Source organism: Dipodomys merriami, unplaced genomic scaffold, assembly GCF_024711535.1.
Source record: "Dipodomys merriami isolate MVZ:Mamm:240054 unplaced genomic scaffold, mDipMer1.0.p SCAF_12, whole genome shotgun sequence".
NCBI classification, from domain to species: Eukaryota; Metazoa; Chordata; class Mammalia; order Rodentia; family Heteromyidae; genus Dipodomys; species Dipodomys merriami.
Genome location: NW_027202493.1, coordinates 43,754,511 through 43,772,674, shown reverse-complemented (window position 1 = coordinate 43,772,674; position 18,164 = coordinate 43,754,511). Strand labels below are relative to the sequence as shown.

General features: G+C 52.9%; 1 protein-coding gene across 1 annotated transcript; it reads right to left on the bottom strand.

The window, feature by feature from the left end:
- Nucleotides 1–146: 146 nt before the first annotated feature.
- CUNH8orf74 (chromosome unknown C8orf74 homolog) lies at nucleotides 147–16,736 on the bottom strand. Its single transcript, XM_070016021.1, has 4 exons — nucleotides 16,666–16,736; nucleotides 15,490–15,682; nucleotides 2,541–2,950; nucleotides 147–576 (listed from the first exon to the last, which is right to left on the bottom strand). Exons 1-4 carry the CDS (start codon nucleotides 16,711–16,713, stop codon nucleotides 340–342), a joined length of 888 nt encoding a protein of 295 aa, XP_069872122.1. The 5' UTR covers nucleotides 16,714–16,736; the 3' UTR covers nucleotides 147–339.
- Nucleotides 16,737–18,164: the final 1,428 nt, after the last annotated feature.

Genomic DNA, 18,164 nt, shown 5'->3' with positions numbered 1-18,164 from the left:
AGGCTCAGCCACTGAGTAACACCCGGTCCCCACCACAAGGGGGTCACACAAAACATGCCCTGGACTTGGCAGGCATAGGCTCTTGCATCGCTTGTGAAAGTATCTCTGGGTTGGAGTTTCCAAGACAGACTGGGCATGCATGCACATCGCTTTGATCCTTTTAATAGATAGACTCATCTCATCTATGGGGTGCCAACCACACCATGCATGTGACTTTCTGGTAGTGGTCGCCAGCTGTATTCTATTTTCTTTTTCTGGCAGTGCTGGGGTTTGAATTTGGGGACTCAGGGCCTTACGCTTGCCCACTGCCACATGAGCCACGCCACCGGCTCAGGTCTTCTACTTCTTGACTTTGGCTTTCTTTCCTTTGTTGGCTTTGCTGGTCTTGGGGGACACCTCTCGGGGCACGGGGCCCGTGATGCTGGGAAGGAGGGGCAGTGGAGCATTGAGGTTCAAGGTCTTCTTCTGTAGCCTCAGGTCCAGAATGTCAAAAGCCACCTGGATCTCGTACTGCAGCAGCTCCCGCAGGCAGGCAATCTGGATGTGGATGGCTTCGCTGACCAGATGCTCCAGCACCTGTGGGGACATGGGGTGGGCTGGTGAGTGGCTCCGGTCACCTCGTCCCCCCTCCCCCTGGCTGGGTGTGTCCTTCTCCACCCTCTGCTGTGCGGATCCCACTGGAAGGCCTCAGCCCCCAGCCACCTTGACCCCTGGCTTCACACGTTCAGCCAGAGGGAGCTATCAGGCCTGTAGTGCTAGCTGCTCAGGAGGCTGAGATCTTGAAGCCAGTTGGAGTGGAAAATCAGAAAGACAAATCTCAAGTTAATCAGAAAAACAAAAACAAAAACAAAAACAAAAAACTGGCACTCAGGCAGTGAGCGCCCACTGTGAGCAATAAAAGTGAAATGTAAGCATTGATTTCAAGCTTGAATAGAAATGTGCAGTGAGCGGGGGAGAGAGATAGAGAGACACAGAGACAGACAGAGACAGAGACACACAGAGAGGGGGCAGGTAGGATAGGTTGGGACTGGCCATGGTGGCACTCTCTCTCTCTCTCTCTCTCTCTCTCTCTCTCTCTCTCTGGTACTATAGCTCTCATTTTGGGGTTCCTTCCCCCACCTTAGGTCCACCTTGAGCACATTACCTGTCCCTGATATGGTTCTGGCCCCAGTTGCATTCCCCTCTACTTCTGTGTTGTGGATCCCCTACCCATTCTTACATCTCCAAGCCCTGGTGACAGGCTTCACTGGAGGGAATGGGAAATAGAGAAAGAATGGAAACTCAGCCACTGGCTGCCACCCCTCACACTCATGGTCCCACAGCATCAAGGGCCACGCCTGTCCATGTAATTGTCCTCCCAGTCTCGCCTGAGCCCCCTGGCTGGAGGAAGGCCGGGTAAGGAGGATTTGTTTGGCCTCTGTGGGAAATCTTCATGTATGTAATCCTTTCCATGTGCTGTTTATTTGTGGACTCAGCCTTAGAGATACCTACATCTAAATCTATATCTACACATATAGATGTCTAGATAGAGATGAACAGCTACAGTTCTATGAGAAAGAGTCACAGCTGTATAGTCCTCAAACTTGTGCTTCTTTTAGCCTACTGGGATTACAGGTGTGTGCCACCACACCCAGTTCCTCAGACTTTAACTTTGAAGGAATCTTTCCTCTTCAGTTGACAATTCTGAAACCCCAAACAAACAGCCCCTTTGGATTGCAGACTGTATGACTCCATCCCTAAGGCCTGAAACAGCTTTGTGAACACCTGTACACACACACACACACACACACACACACACGCACATGCACACGTGCACACACGGGATGTGTGCCTACAGAGATGCCAGTGCCTGTGTAGAGCAGTCCTGTTTCTTGGGATCTCCCGGTCCAGCTGCCCAGGGGCTCTTCCCAGGGTGGTCTCCACACCCCCTTCCCTCCACGGCCCCAGTCTCCACAGAGGGCAGCCTGCGGGGCGCTGGAGACGCGCACAGCCCGGCCCCTTCCCGCATCTCTCAGAGGCATCCATGACACCGCAGGAGGATTCAGACTTTTGGGTCAGCCAGGCCTCGAACCACCTCAGTTCTCCCACACAGAGGTTTGGTGGCCTTGGACATCTTAAGTACCTAGATGCCTAAGGCCCTTCGGGGAGCCCTGCAGGGCCGGTCTGGGTGGTCTGGGGTGGGGGGTGTGGCCGCAGTGTGGAGTGGGCGGGGCGATGGAGTGGAGTGGGCGGGGTGAGGGAGTGAGGGGGCGGAGCGACGGAGTGGAGTGGGCGGGGTGAGGAAGGGGCGGGGCAAGGGAGTGGAGGAGGCGGAGCAAGGGGCAGAGTGAGGGAGTGGAGTGGGCGGGGCAAGGAGGTGAGGGGCGGGGTGAGGGAGGGAGGGGGCGGAGCGATGAGTGGAGTGGGCGGGGTGAGGAAGGGGCGGGGCAAGGGAGTGGAGGAGGCGGAGCAAGGGGCAGAGTGAGGGAGTGGAGTGGGCGGGGCAAGGAGGTGAGGGGCGGGGTGAGGGAGGGAGGGGCGTGGCAAGGGCCCGGCCTCACCTCCCGCCGCAGGGTCCGGGGAGGCTGCTCCTGCTCATCCCGGCACTCGAAGGTCTTCTGCAGCATCTGCGTCTGCTCCAGGCTCAGGGCTTCCTTCAGCAGCAGCACGTCGGCGCGCTTGTGCACCTCCTCGGCGTCCAGCCGGGCCACCTGCTGCTCGTGCCTCCACTGGTCGCGGTCGGTGCCCTGGGTCAGCGGGAGCGGCTGCGGCGGCGCGCACATCTCCAGGCGGGCGACCGTCAGGTTGACCTCCTGGTCCTGGCCCAGCACGTACTGGTAGAGCCGGAAGTGGCGGATGAAGGTGTTGTGGAAGTAGTCGCAGAGGGCCAGCAGGTGCGTGGCGTTGAACTGCGCCTGGTAGTCCCGCAGCTTGCTTCCCAGCACGGCCACCGCCTCGGAGATGGAGCGGCCTGCGGGCACAGGGAGGCGGTGCGGGGTGGGTGGAGGCCCAGGCCGTGCGGCCCGAGCCCCGCTCGCGGGGAACCCAGGCCTTCGTCAGCCGCGCGTCTGCAGGGAGGACACCGGGCCACGCACCTCTGGGGATCCTGGTGACTCGTGGTGCCATCGGGCAGACAGTGCTGGCCCCGGGGGAAGGGTCGCAGCTCCCCCCTCCTCTGCCCCCTCTCCTCCCGAAGGGTCCTGACCACTGCCCGTCCTGGGCACCGAGACGAGCAGGGCGAGGAGCCCGGACAGAGGGTGACCCACACGCACACAGATCCGCCGTGGACTCTGCCACCCCCCATGCCAGCACCCCAAGCCCCGCTGTCCCCAGATCGGCCTTGGACTCTGCCACTCCCCTCCCCATGCCAGCACCCCAAGCCCCACTGTCCCCAGATCGGCCTTGGACTCTGCCACTCCCCCCCCATGCCAGCACTCTAAGCCTCACTGGCCACCCACGTGCACACTGTGGACTCTGCCACCCCCCATGCCAGCATTCCAAGCCCTGCTGGTCACCCACGGGCACACTGTCCCCAGATCCGCCCCAGACTCTGCCACTCCCCTCCCCCCATGCCAGCACCCCAAGTTCACTGGCCACCCACGCGCACACTGTCCCCAGATCCAGCATGGACTCTGCCACCCCCCATGCCAGCACCCCAAGCCCCACTGTCCCCAGATCAGCCGTGGACTCTGCCACCCCCCATGCCAGCACCCCAAGCCCCGCTGTCCCCAGATCCACCATGGACTCTGCCACCCCCCATGCCAGCACCCCAAGCCCCGCTGTCCCCAGATCGGCCTTGGACTCTGCCACTCCCCCCCCCATGCCAGCACCCTAAGCCTCACTGGCCACCCACGTGCACACTGTGGACTCTGCTACCCCCCCATGCCAGCACCCCAAGCCCCGCTGGTCACCCACGCGCACACAGTCCCCAGATCTGCCCCGGACTCTGCCACTCCCCTCCCCCCATGCCAGCACCCCAAGCCCACTGACCACCCACGCGTACACTGTCCCCAGATCCACTGTGGACTCTGCCACCCCCCCCATGCCAGCACCCCAAGTCCACTGGCCACCCACATGCACACTGTCCCCAGATCCGCCGTGGACTCTGCCACTCCCCCCCCATGCCAGCATCCCAAGCCCCACTGGCCACCCATGTACACACTGTCCCCAGATCCAGCATGGACTCTGCCACCCCCCCATGCCAGCATCCCAAGCCCCGCTGGCCACCCACGTGCACACTGTCCCCAGATCCGCCGTGGACTCTGCCACCCCCCCATGCCAGCACCCCAAGCCCCGCTGGCCACCCACGTGCACACTGTCCCCAGATCCGCCGTGGACTCTGCCACCCCCCCATGCCAGCACCCCAAGCCCCGCTGGCCACCCACGTGCACACTGTCCCCAGATCCGCCATGGACTCTGCCACCCCCCATGCCAGCACCCCAAGCCCCGCTGGCCACCCACGTGCACACTGTCCCCAGATCCGCCGTGGACTCTGCCACTCCCCCCCCATGCCAGCACCCCAAGCCCCGCTGGCCACCCACGTGCACACTGTCCCCAGATCTGCCGTGGACTCTGCCACCCCCCCATGCCAGCACCCCAAGCCCCGCTGGCCACCCACGTGCACACTGTCCCCAGATCTGCCGTGGACTCTGCCACCCCCCCATGCCAGCACCCCAAGCCCACTGACCACCCACGTGCACACTGTCCCCAGATCTGCCGTGGACTCTGCCACCCCCCCATGCCAGCACCCCAAGCCCCGCTGGCCACCGCAGGAGGGGTGACAGCTTACCCCACTGGCTGTGGAAAGTGCCCTCACCGCAGCTCCATGTCCGCTGTGCGTGGGAATAGAGACCTTCTGGTCCCCAAGGATGGAAGGGCCCCAGCCTCGACTTAGAAGAGGGTTTGTGGACCTCTGAAGACCAGCCCTGCTCAACAAAGCCCTGTTCCTCGGCACCGAATCTCTCACTGGGTTTTAAGTGGCGGCCCATGCCCATGGTGGTAGGGGACAGCTTGTGGCCCATGGGAGCCCCTAGACTGTGGCTCTTACCCAGAGTCACCCAGAGCTTTGTAAGTAGCAGATATCCCATCGATTTGAAAGGCAAATGCTGCTTCCCAGGTGTGTGTGGGGGTGCTCTGGAAATTGCCACCTTGTGTTTTGGGTCAGAGCCAGAAGACGTGGGTCCCCAGACCCCTACCAGCTTCTGGGGCCCTTCCTGCATTGGGGTAAGCCTCAGGCTGGTTGGCATTTTGTTCTTTTAGGCTTTGGAGGGGGCTGGTTCAAAATGCCAGTAGGTAGTCTGGGCTAATTTTAGGACATTCATGGCACAAACTCACTAACCAAGAGCAAAGATGTCTTTAATAGATGAGATCTGTGTCGAGGCACAGGGTGAGAAAAGCACAGAAGTGTAGAGGGGTTAAAAAAAACAAGCCCAAGAGGTGGGTAGGTGCTGCTGGGTGGGGAGCTGGGTTTGGAAGGCTGGGCAGGAGGGAAGTGGTCCTAAAATTGACACTGGGGCCAAGGTGGAAGACTTCCAAGGGTGGCGGAAGATACCACAGGCAGAGAGGGGCAACAGGGACAGGGAGTGGGCATGGCTAGGGAAGCGCATGCTCAGTGAGTTTCTGGGAGGCCAAGTAGGTGCAGGGAGACTGAGCTGTAGATGAATAGGCTCGGGTTCTGCAGTTTGAGCTCAGGGAGGGTCTGTTGGCCACGTGAAAGCTTTGGACTTCACCTGGGGACCCCAGGACATCCAAGGATAGGCTTCAGAACTGCCTGGGAACCCCAGAATGGTCACAATTTTGCGTGCAGATTGCTTTCTTCCTGGGTAAAATGTGCGTGTGAGATCATCAGATTTCTCCAAATTGAGAACCTTGGTGGGACTTCGGAGCCCTTGGTGGCAAGGTGAGAAGCACATGGACAGGTGGCTTGGAGGTTGCTCAGAGGAGAGCAGGGACCGTCTGTCAGGGCGGCGCTGTCGGCAGCCACAGGGTCCTGGTCTCTGACCATTAAAGCCCCTGTGAGGTAACTGTGGGTGAACTTCATGAGGTGACTCATCAGACCTTCACTGGGCTCCTAGAAGTCAGACTTGCAAGAAAGCACCTTGCTTCTCCCTTCTCCTGGCAGGGTATGGGGTTAACGTCGGCTCCTCCATACCAATGGGCACATCTTGTCTCTTTCACCCAGGCCAGCCTGCGCAGAGCCCAGACTTGAATCAAGAAGTCTTGGAGGCAGTCATCTGGACTATTCTAGAAACATGTCAAGTGCTTTCAGTGCATGGTGGGTTTGTGCTGGCTCAACAGGAAGCAGCCCTGGCTGAACTTGAACTTCCACCCTTGGAGACTGCTTTGACCAGTCTGAGTTCAGCAGAGCTCAGCCAACACCTGGCTCCTGAGACACTGTCTTGGCCCGGAGTGTGCTCCCTGCATCCCAGTGACTCAGCGAGCAGGGATTAAGTTCCAGGAGCAGCCACTGCCAGGGCCGCAGATCTGTGCCTGCACATCGCTCTGCAACAACAGGGAGTGGCCTTCATTTGCCTTGGCTGTTGGGAACTTCCTGAAGATGGTCCCCAAGTCCCTGGAGGCCAGCACCTGCAGAGGACAGGGCTCCGCTGGGAGTGGAGGAGGGAAGCGCGGGGGTGGCTCTTCAGATGACGGTGCCAGAGGCTCCAGCAGGCAGAAGGCAGAGGGCTGCACCACAGAGCGCGCAAGACTTTTGCCAACCCAGGGGAAGCGGGGAGGTGAGATCAGGGTGTGTGTGTGTGTGTGTGTGTGTGTGTGTGTGTGTGTGTGTGTGTGTGTGTGTGTGTGTGTGTGTGTGTGTGTGTGTGTGTGTGTGTGTGTGTGTGTGTGTGTGTGTGTGTGTGTGTGTGTGTGTGTGTGTGTGTGTGTGTGTTAGAAATGGGAAGAGGGTCTGCTCCTCCCAGATAGGCACTGGTGGAAGACCCCAGAAGCACCAGTTTCCTCCACAGATGCTCTAATCGCCCCTGTCATGGCTTTGAGGAGAAAGAACCTGACCAGGGTGCCTTGTGGCTAAGTTTCCCCAAATCTGAGTGTCTGGTTCTGGAGGGTTTGGAGCTTTGAGGCACTGCAGGCAGCCTGCCACCCTGTCCAGCTCCATCCTGCCTCTCGGCGCTGCCCCGGGCCCTTCCTGCTCTTCAGCAAGTGCTGCTGAACGAGCGCCCTCTCTCCCTCCCAGAGCCGGGGCTGTGATCTCACTGTCCTCAGTTTGAGTTCCCACAGTTCTGCCTCACGCACACCTGGGCTGAGCTGTAGGCATATGGTCGCTTCCTGTTCAGAAAGCAAGGCACTGATGCGTGGGCTGCACTGCCCCTGGCCTGGGGATGGGTGGGAGTTTGGGATAATTGCCCTGAGCAGCTCCACCTTTGCTGCCGCAGTCCCCGGCACAGCCTTGCCTGTCCCTCATGAGCACCCCCTCGGGGGGCGGGGGGAGGGCAGTGGCACAGCCACCTGTGGAGCGGGGAGAGGGGTCCGGGACCTGTCTGCTTTGGCCTATCAGGCCCTCTTCCACCTTGGGAAGGACCAGTGACCTCACTCCTGAGGATCTTAGGACAGCCTGCGACACACTGAGCATAGCTGAAGCTGCACCCGGCCACGCTGGGACCGCAGACAGAATGCTTGACAGGAAGAACATCCCAGAACCAAGAGCCATGGGCTCCTGGAGTGGGCCATCTGACACGGGACAAGATGTTCACCAGAGGCCGCTCGTGTCCCAATGTCCGGGAGAGCAGAATTGTGTTCTGCGTGGGCTGCAGACCAGACTCCCGCTCCGGTCCTTCACTCTAGGATTCCACAACCTGCCACGCTCATTGTCACCCCAGACATGAGAGCACGCGCCAGGGGTCAGCTACTGCACATACTTCCTCCTCTCTGGATGACCCACACGTCCAGCTGGCTGAGGTAGGACATGAGCAGGGACCCACAATGGCCCACAGGGAACCCGAATATCTGCCCACAGCCAGGTGGTATGTCCAGGCCAGACGCGTCAGCTGATGGGCACACATCACTCTGGCCTCTCCACTGGGGCCTAGCCTCACGCCTGGCCCTCCCAGTGCTCTCTTCTCCACAGGGGCTCCTGCCTCTCAGATCCGCATATCCCCCCAGTCCACCAGTGCAGGGTCAAAAGGTAGGCTGGTGTGTATGTGCTCTGCAGACAGACCTGGGTTCAAATCCACACACTGCTTGCAGCAGGCGTGGCCTTGGGGGCAGGGGGGGGCACTAACCTCTCTAGGCCTCAGTGCCACGCCTTTCAGTACAGCCTGACACCAGGCTAGAAGGACCATTACAGATGCTTCCGTGGCCTGCTGTGGATGTCTGATGACTTAGTCACATAGCCTTGCCTGGGTAGCTGTGACTTCACTGCCGGGAGGAGGCGGGGAGGGGGGAGGTGCTGAATGTGCCCTTCCTACCCCCGAATCCTCAGGTTGAAGTCCTAATCACCAGCACCTCAACACGTGACTACATTTGAAGATGGGGCCTTAGAGGTAACGGACTAAATGAAATCCTCCTGTGTGAGATGTGGGGGCGAACAGGTGGGTAAAGAGGGAGGAGACACGATCTTCAAGCTAAGGAGAGAGGCCTCGGGAGCCGGCGCCTTGACACCTGTCGCAGACGCCCTGCCTCCAGAACCTTGAGGACCCCGTGTCTAGTTAATGCTCCAGGCCTGTGGCATTTAGTGACACCAAGGAAGAATCTGAGAGCTGATCGCCATGCGCTGGGGCCCAGAGCTGTTCTCACAGGGCTCTCACAGGTGAACTTCAGCCAAGTTGTACCCAAAGACTCCCTCCCGGCCTGGGAGGAGGTCCCACCCCATGCTGCGGGGTGTGCTTTTTGTTTGTTTTGTCTTTTGTTTTTCTGGGCTGGTCCTGGGGTGCTGGGGGCTCGCTGCTGTGTTGTGGCTGATAGACCCCAGGCCAGGAACATTCTGGAAGGCAGAGCTGTGCAAGGACTGGTGAATCACAGTGCCAGGCCAGAGCTATAGGGGTAGGCAGGTGGTTGCCTTCCCATCCTGTGGTGGCCTGAGTGACATTTCCTGGAGAACTAGGAGTGGCTGTAGGTACAACTACAAACACCAGGGCCATGACAAACTGGCCAGCCTCCACCAACCCGTCCTTAAGGCTGTCTTCCTGCTAGCACCAGGGTTTGGTGGCCAGGCAGCAGGGTAGGGCGGTTTCCTAACCCACAGCACCGGATGGACCAAGGGGTCAGTGCCCACTTGTGCCAATGGGGAGAGGACGAAGCGGCACGGCAGTGGAGGTGGTTGTGTGGGGGAAGATCCCACTGATGAGCAGACAGAAGACAGGGAGAGGCTGTCTACCCCCTCCCCCTCTCCCCTTGCAGGGACTCCTGGATTCCCCCCTCCCCTCCCCTGCCCAGGTAAGGGATGAAAAGTTTGGCCCTTACTGTGGTTTCTTCCCACCAGGAGCCCTGGCCCCAAAGGGACAGCTGGTACGCTCTGCCCAGAACTTCCTTGAGGCTGGCTGAGTAGGTGCCAAGAAGAGAACTTTTTTTCTTTTGGCCCAGAAGTGATGTCAGAAGATTCTGCGATCCCTTTGCCAGGATGGAATCGACTTATGCTTTTGAATAAAGGGCCCCACTTTCCCTCCCTGTGCCGGGCAGGATCGGGTAAGGAGATAAGCTGGGCTGGCAGCGGTCCGGGCTGAGCTCTGAATCACTATTGTGCAAACATGACCCTCCTTAAGTGCTGCCTGCCAGCATCGCTATCCGGTGCGCAAACAGAACTCAACCATCCTTAGCCCAGATTAGCCACAGCCAGGTATTCTTGGAGAAGCACCTGCCAAGAAGAGCTGCAGCCAGCAGAAACGCTCATGGATCAGACCTGTGCTCCCCACACTTGTGACAGGTACATGCTCAGGAGGGCGGGGCCGGATGCAGATGGGGAGGGCTGGGACTTGGCCTATGGCTTCTCTCAAGTGTGCTACCCTTTTCTGCCCGGGTGCCCTAAGGTGTGCAGTGAATGCCTTCCACTGCTCATGTAGTTGTTGTGGGCAGGGATGCATCTGCACATGTGCACCCATCATAGTACCAGGGTCATGCCACCAGGTAGTTGGATTACAGGATTCCCAGAGGCTGTTTGGTCTCCCTTCTTTTGATTCATGATTGGCACCCACTTGTGTATGAAGAGAAGACAAGCGATAGTCACATCTAGCTCCTTACCTTGGACTGTGAGCATCTGTGGTCTGGCCCGTGTCACTTCCATGGTGGTAGACACAGGGCAGTTAATACTGACCAACACTTGCTAGGCATCATTCACCTACTGTGCATGTTATAAGTGCTCTCTCACAGAGTCCTGTCAAGTCTCTTAAATTGGAGCTGTTACTGCATTATTTTCCAGACTGGAAGCGAAGGCTGAGAGGTATACCAGCATCTTCAGGTTAGCAATAACACAGGAGGCTGTGGGAGTCTGCCGTCTCAACAGCCTCTCTGCTACCTCTGACCCAGTCAGTGCACAAACACCACAGAGCAACCAGGACAGTGCAGACTCCTGACATCCTGAGCACTGCCCAAGGGGCACTGGAACACCTCTCTTCCTCTTTCTTTCTTTCTTTCTTTCTTTTCTTTCCTTTCTTTTCTTTCTTCCCTCCCTCCTTCCTTCCTTCCCTCCTTCCTTCCATCCCTCCTTCCTTCCTTCCTCACTTCCTTTCTTCCCTCCCTCCCTCCTTCCTTTTTCTTTCCTTCCTTCCGGCTTCCTCCCTCTCTCCCTCTCTTTTTTCCTCCCTCCCTCCCTCCCTCCTTCCCTCCATCCTCTCCCTCCCTTTCTATCTTCCTTCCCTCCTTCTCATCTTCCTTTATTCTTCCCTCCCTCCCTCCCTCCCTTCCTCCCTCCCTTCCTCCCTCCCTCCCTCCCTTCCTCCCTTCTTTCCTTCTTCCTTCCTTCCCTACTTCTTGTCTTCCTTTCTTCTTTCCTTCCCTCCTTATCTACTATGCATCATGCCATCATCTGGCACTGAGGGAAAAAATGAACAGGTGCAGAGCCTAACAAAGTTCAAGTTTCTTTGTGGTTGAGCCTCCCTCGCTGCCCAGGTGGGGACCATGGGAGGAATTTAGTCTGCATAGCGGAGTAGGTGGTTCTCAAAATGGAAGGTTGTGGATGGCCACCTGTCCTCCGTATCTGAGGACAACTGGAGGCTCAAGGCTTAAGAATGGAAAGTCCAGCTTAGGTGAGGAGGCCAGACAAAGTGTATGCAGACTGAGACTAGTTGAAGTCAAGATGACTGAATCTTAAGCATGAAGAAAGGGGAAAACATTAGTTACACTGAGCTAGAAAAGGACAAAGTCCTCTGGTAGGAGGGAAGGTCCCTCCAGAATCCTTTTTTCCCCCTTTAACTCTTTTCAACTTTTCTCCTGATGAGAGTCATGCACAGAAGTACCAGCAAAACAGTTAAAGAATATACAGAACAACAAGCCTGGTTGCATCTGTGTCCTGAGACCCAGGGCAAAATGGGAACTGCAGGCAGCACCCGAGCCCTTTGCAAGCTCAATGCAAAAGGAATGCATAGCTCTGTGAGATGAACCAGCTACATGGACTAGAAAATGACAGCATACCTAAGTCTGAGTGGGGTGGGTGCTTCACAGAGCATCCTGGGCAAACTTCCCCTTTCAGAGTGGGGGGAAGGCACTGAACTTCTGAACTTTTTCCTCCCTTCCCCCCTCCTCTCCACCCGCTTTCTTTGCACTGAACTTTCCTAAACAGAAAGCCTATCAAATAAACTGAAGTCTTTGAGATGAAAAATAAAGTGGAACATCTTTCCAAAACAGTAGATAATAGGGAAAAATATTTACAGGGCTTGCAGATTAAGAGTACAGTCAAAAAAGTAGAGAAAAAAATCAAAGAAATATTCAGAACCTCAGGACTCAATTAAAAGACCAAACTTAAATAGGATGGACATAGATGAAGGTGAGGAAATGACAGCTAAAGACATAGGAATTATATTAAACAAATGGCAGAATATGTTATAAGTCTTGAAAAAGGGAGGCTCATCCATGTACAAGGGACTTTTAGAACACCAAAGAGACCAGGGTCAGAAAAGAATTTCTCCACAACACTTTATAGTTAAAACACAGTGAAGCACAAAGACCAAGGGAAGAATCCTGAAAGTGTTAAGAATTAAGACAGAAAAACCTATGAGAAACTTCAAATTCTGTGTTTCTAGCTCTGAAATTAACCAACACCAACCCAGAATACTCTACTTAGTGAAGCTATCATTCATAAGAGAAGGGCAAATAAAAGCATTCCAAACTAAACAATTTATCCCCACTAAGTTAGTCCTGTGGAAGAGATGCTCAAAAACATCACACATACACAGAACATTAACACAAACATGAAAGGAGTAGAGAAAACAAATTCCACCAGGTAAGTACATAAGCATAAAAGAACAGAAAAGAATATAACAGTAGAACTGGAAAAATATCATTTGAACACTCAATATCAAAATGGACTCAGTTGTCTAATCAAAAGACATAGAATGGTTAGATGAAAAACAAGACAGCCATCTGTTATCAACAAAGAAAACACTCATCTAATCTGACAAAAAAACAAAATCTAATCTGCTTTAGGAAAAAAAGGTTGGAAAAGAAATCTTGCAAGTGAACAAACCCCAGAAATAGGTTGAAGTAGCAGTACTTACATCCAACATATCAAAATTAGTCAGAAGCAAAGGAGGTCCATTCATACTAACTCTCCAGCAAGATGTCATAATAACTCAACACATGAATCAAATGTCAGTGCACTCAGCTTTGTTAAATACTATTGTACTTAAACACACACAGACCCCCCTGCCCCCAACAAAATGCTAGCTGGAGACTTCAAAGCCCAACTTTTACCAATAGGTCATTTAGGCAAAAAATTCAATAAAGAAATCCTAGGATAAAATAACACCATGGACTTAACAGAGTATTTCACCTAGCAATCACAAAATACACATTCTTCTCAGCATTTCATGGAACATTATGAAAAACAGATCATATTCTAGGACATATAGAAAGTATCAACAAATATAAAAAAAGCATATTGTGTCAGACCATAATTGAGTTAAACTAGAGGCCAGCATCAACAAAACAGCAACAATAATGAAATCACAAAAACATTCACACTCATGAAGTCTCAACAGCATACTATTGAATAGTTAGTGGACCATTGAAGAGATAAAGGAGTAAGTTTAGAAGTTTCTAGAGTATAGTTAAAAAATGAAAACATCCGGGCACTGGTAGCTCATGCCTGTAATCCTAGCTACTCAGGAGGCTGAGATCTGAGAATCTCGGTTCAAAGCCAGTCTGTGAGACTCTTATATCTAATAAAACCACTAGAAAACTGGAAGTGGTGCTGTGGCTCAAGCAGTAGAGCGCTTGCCTTGAGCTGAAGAGCACAAGGACAGCACCTAAGCCCAGAGTTCAAGCCCCACGATGGACAAGAAAGAAAGAAAGAAAGAGAGAAAGAGAAAAAAAGAAAGAAAGAAAGAGAGAAAGAGAGAAAGAAAGAAAGAGAGAAAGAGAGAAAGAAAGAAAGAAAGAAAGTGAAAGAAGAAAGAAAGCACAATCAGAATGAGACACACAACAAGAATAGTTTTAAAAGAAAAGTTTATAACTATGAACACCTACCTCAATAAGGCAGAGGTTGCAATAATTGAAGATGCACCTCAAGCTCTTAGAAAAACAAGAACTAGCTAAACTCAAATCTAAGAAATAATAAATGGAAAGAAATAAATATTAGAGCAAAAGTCAATAAAATAGAAACTAAACTAAGGAATCAATTAAAAAAAAGTTGGTTCTTTAAAAACATAAACACTGCCAGGTGCTGATGGCTCATACCTGTAATCCTAGCTACTTAGGTGGTTAAGATTTGAGGATAGTGGTTCAAAGCCAGCATGGGCAGGAAAGTCCATAAGACTCTCATCTCCAATTAATCACACTCCCCCCCCGCCCCCCCCCCCCCCCCGCTAAAAAATGCTTGAAGTGGAGCTGTAGTTCAAGTGGTAGTACATCAGCCTTGAGCAAAAAAACTCAGGAACTGTGATCATGCCCTGAGTTAAAAAACAAAACAAAACAAAAAACCACATACACATATAAAACCTTGGTCAATCTGACATAAAGGAAAAGGGAAATAATCCATATAAATAAAATTATGGATAAAAATAGCGATACTACAAAATTACAAGCAAAATCCAGAAGATTGTGCGGGAGTACTTCACAAACCTTCACTCAAATAAATTAAAGATCTAGTGGAAATAGATGTATATCTAGATATTCAAGAGGATATAAATCATCTATGTACATCCATAACAGTTGATGAGATTTGAACAGTAATCAAGATTGTCCCAATAAAGAAAATCTCAGGATCTGACATTCACAGCTGAGCTAGTTCTATAAGACTTTTAAAAAAGAATCAATACTTCTCAAAGTGTTTCCATTAACAGAAAGGGAAGGTTCACAACTGAACTCACTTAATGAAGCCATTATTACCCTCATCCCAAAACTGGACAAAAAAAGAACTATTCACCAATCTCTTTGATGAAAATAGATGTGAAAATCTTCAATCTTGCTAACTGAAGACACAGGATCATCCAAAATGACTAAATTTGTGCTATTCCAGGTATGCAAGGTTGGTTCCAACAAACATAAATTTAAAAAGGTAAGATAGCAAATAAACAGATTCAAGGGCAAGAATCACATGGACATCTCAATTGATGCAGAAAAAGTCTTTGACAGATAAAAACTTTGAAAAAGCTAGGAAAAGAAAAAAATGTACTTTAACATAATAAAAGCTGGTTAAGACAAACCTAAAGCCAACATCACACTAAATGGTGAAAAACTGAAACCAATTCCAAGACAAGCATATCTAATCTTTCCAGTCTCAGTACTAGGATTTCTAGATAGAGCAATAGGAGGAAATAAAAGGGCTTCAATAAAGAAAGGAAGAGGTCAAATTACACCTATTTACTGATGATACAATCTTATATGAATAGGATTCCCCATGCTTCTAGAATTGATGAACCTGGATGGCAAAGTTCCCAGCCTGCGAGACCCATCCAGGAGCTTGCTCGGCCTTAGAGTGTGTGCCCAGCATGAGTCAAGATTTCAGATGAAGGGATGAGGGAAAACTTGTGAACCGGATGGCTCAGTATCCAGAGAGAGGGTAGGAGGGAAGGAAGATGGGAGCAAGAAGAACCAGACAGCATCAGCGCAAATGACTGTGAAGTCCTGTACCTTCATGGGTGGCCGTGGACTCTGATGTTGCAGGACCCCCTTTCTGCTGAAAGCCCTGGGAAGGTTGGAGGAGAGACTGCCCAACCACGTACCCTGTTCTTGGCCTTGGTCAGCTGAGAACTGACCTCCATGGAGCACAGACCCATACTGGGAACAGACTGCTACCTCAGCACATGTCCACAAAGGGGTTCAAGGGGGGAGGGAGAAAATGCTGGGGGGGGGGGGGTTCTGGAGTGATCTGGCTTTGCAGGCTCCCACCCTTGGGGTCTGTACCTTCGGTTTCCCTGAGAAGCTCTTCTGTGAACTTGACCACCTGCACCACTTCGACCCACGGGAAGCCCTTCCCCACTGCGAAGATGACGCTCTCGTACAGGGTGTCCAGCAGAATGCTCCTGCGCGCATCCCTGAGCTCATCAAACTCCTCCCAGTTCAGGAGCTTCCGAAGGTGCTCCCGGCCTTCACGTTTCTGCTTGGCACAAAAGGAAATAAGACACTATTGGGGGCCATGTCTGAGCCCCAAGAGTAACCAGAAGTGGGAGGTCATCTTGGAAGAATTAGGCGTTGGTTTCGACACCACCTGGCCTCTTTCTGGGACTTGAGTCCCCTAGCATTCCTCTTTTCTCTGAGAGTTTCCCGAGTTTCCACGAGTTCTGAATTAGGATATCTTCTTGTTTCTCTAAACCAAAAATTGGATTTTCTCCGAGATTTCCCAGGTTTATATACCTCCAGACAGCCTTGGCTCTAAATGAGGATCTCTCTTCTATTCCCTAAACCAAAAATTGGATTTCTCTTTGAAATGGCCTTTATCTCACTGTTCTATTGAGTTGATGATAAAGTTCATACTTAGAGAGTCAATGATTGGTGATGGAGCAGAGGCTGGGTAAGGCGGTGCTTTGAGTTGTTTGGTGGAAGTAGGCTGGGAAGAGACGGATGACAAGCAAGGGCCCCTTGACTTGGTGTTCTACAGTCCTCACATAAGGACTCTTAGAGATGACCAATCATGTAGGGGAAGAAAATTCTGCCTAAAGTGGGTAAGAAAGGCATGGGGGAACATGGAGGCCCAACACACACGGGGCCTTTCTCCACCCAGACAGACCTGGGGGTCCAGAGCCCTGTCATTGTCCCCCAGAGACTCCCCTGGTCTCCTCTGGGTCCCAGCTCTTCCCTCTAGCCCTCTAATAAGGAGGAGCCCCTCACCCCACCTTGGCGGCCCAGTTCTTCCTCTCCCAGGGCAGGCTTTGCCATTCCTAGGACTGTCCACAGGCCAAAAGCACCACTGGCCCGGGGATTCTAGCCTCCGTGGTCCATGTGGCCCCTGGGGTGTCTGCAGAGACACGGCTGGCAGGCCAATGCCTGCCGAGGAGGCGCCGTGACCCCCACTCCTTGTAGCGTCTCCCACGGTCACAGTCACAAGAGCAAAGCTCCTCTTCAGATCCCTTCTCTCCTCACCTGAAACTGGAAGACTTCCTTTACACCCTGAGGTGTCAGGAGCGCCATGGCCCCACATCCAGCGTCTAGTTGCTAGGAGACCTGGCAAGGCTGGCCTCAGCTTCTGGAATCCCTGCTGGGCCAGAGGCTTTGTTAGGTCACCAGCTGCTCAACCCCTGCCTCTCTGGGTTGTCCTCAAAGGAACCTCTGTCCCTTTCCTGTCTTTCAGCCTCTGTAAGATTCAGGTCTCCATCAGGCAGTGGGCATTCATTCATTCATCCACTCACACACACACATGCACACATACACGCATGCACGCACGCACATGCACCCACACACATACGTACACGCATGCACACATGTTGAATGTCTCCCCACAGCCTACACATCCTGATTGGAGCCTTGTCTCCCCTTCCAAAGGCCAGGACTTGTCTCTGTGAAGACTTGCGTTGTTGTCATATCCTTCCCTTAGTCTGCCACCTTCCACAACATGGGCTGGTCATCTGTGACTCTTTCTTTCTTTCTTTTCTTTCTTTCTTTCTTTCTTTCTTTCTTTCTTTCTTTCTTTCTTTCTTTCTTTCTTTCTTTCTTTCCTTCCTTCCTTCCTTCTTTCTTTCTTTCCTTCTTTCTTTCTTTCTTTCTTTCTTTCTTTCTTTCTTTCTTTCTTTCTTTCTTTCTTTCTTTCTTTCTTTCTTTCTTTCTTTCTTTCATCATTGGTCTTGAACTCTGGGCCTAGATGCAGTCCCTGAGCTCTTCAGCTCAAGGTGAGCACTCTACCACTTGAGCCACAGCACCATTTCTAGTTTTCTGGTGGTTTATTGGAGAGAAGAGTCTCACAGACTTTCCTGCCCAGGCTGGCTTTGAACTGTGATCCTCAGATCTCAGCCTCCTGAGTAGCTAGGATTGCAGGCATGAGCTACCGGCACCTGGCTTCGTGACTGCATTTCTTTTTTTCTTTTTCTTTTTGTTTGTTGGTCATGGGACTTGAACTCTGGGCCTGGGTGCTGTCCCTCAGCTCTTCAGCTCAAGGCTAGTACTCTACCACTTGAGCTACAGCACCCCTTCTGGTTTTCTGGTGGTTTACTGGAGATAAGAGTCTCATAGACTTTCCTGCCCAGGATGGTTTGAACCATGATCCTCAGATCTCAGCCTCCTGAGTAGCTAGGATGGCAGGCGTGAGCCATGTGTGCCTGGCTAGTGACTGTATATCTTGTACCATCACTTTTGGGTGCAGCTCCATAGGGAGACTTCAAGTGTGGCTCCTGAACTCCACATGCTTGGACTGGGAGTGCCTAGCTTTACCCTCCTTTGTGCCAGGAGACTCTGGTACCCACAGACACTCCAGGGGCAAGTACAGCTCACCCCTGCGTGACAGGTTCTGTCCAGAGCCCCAGTAGGAGAACTGGGGATGCTGATGGTTCCTCCCAGGACACCCCTTTTCCCACTCCCCAGTGACTGTGACCCCTCGCCCCGCTGCCTGGCTCCACCATGGCCCTGTCTGCCCAGCACCTCTGAATTTC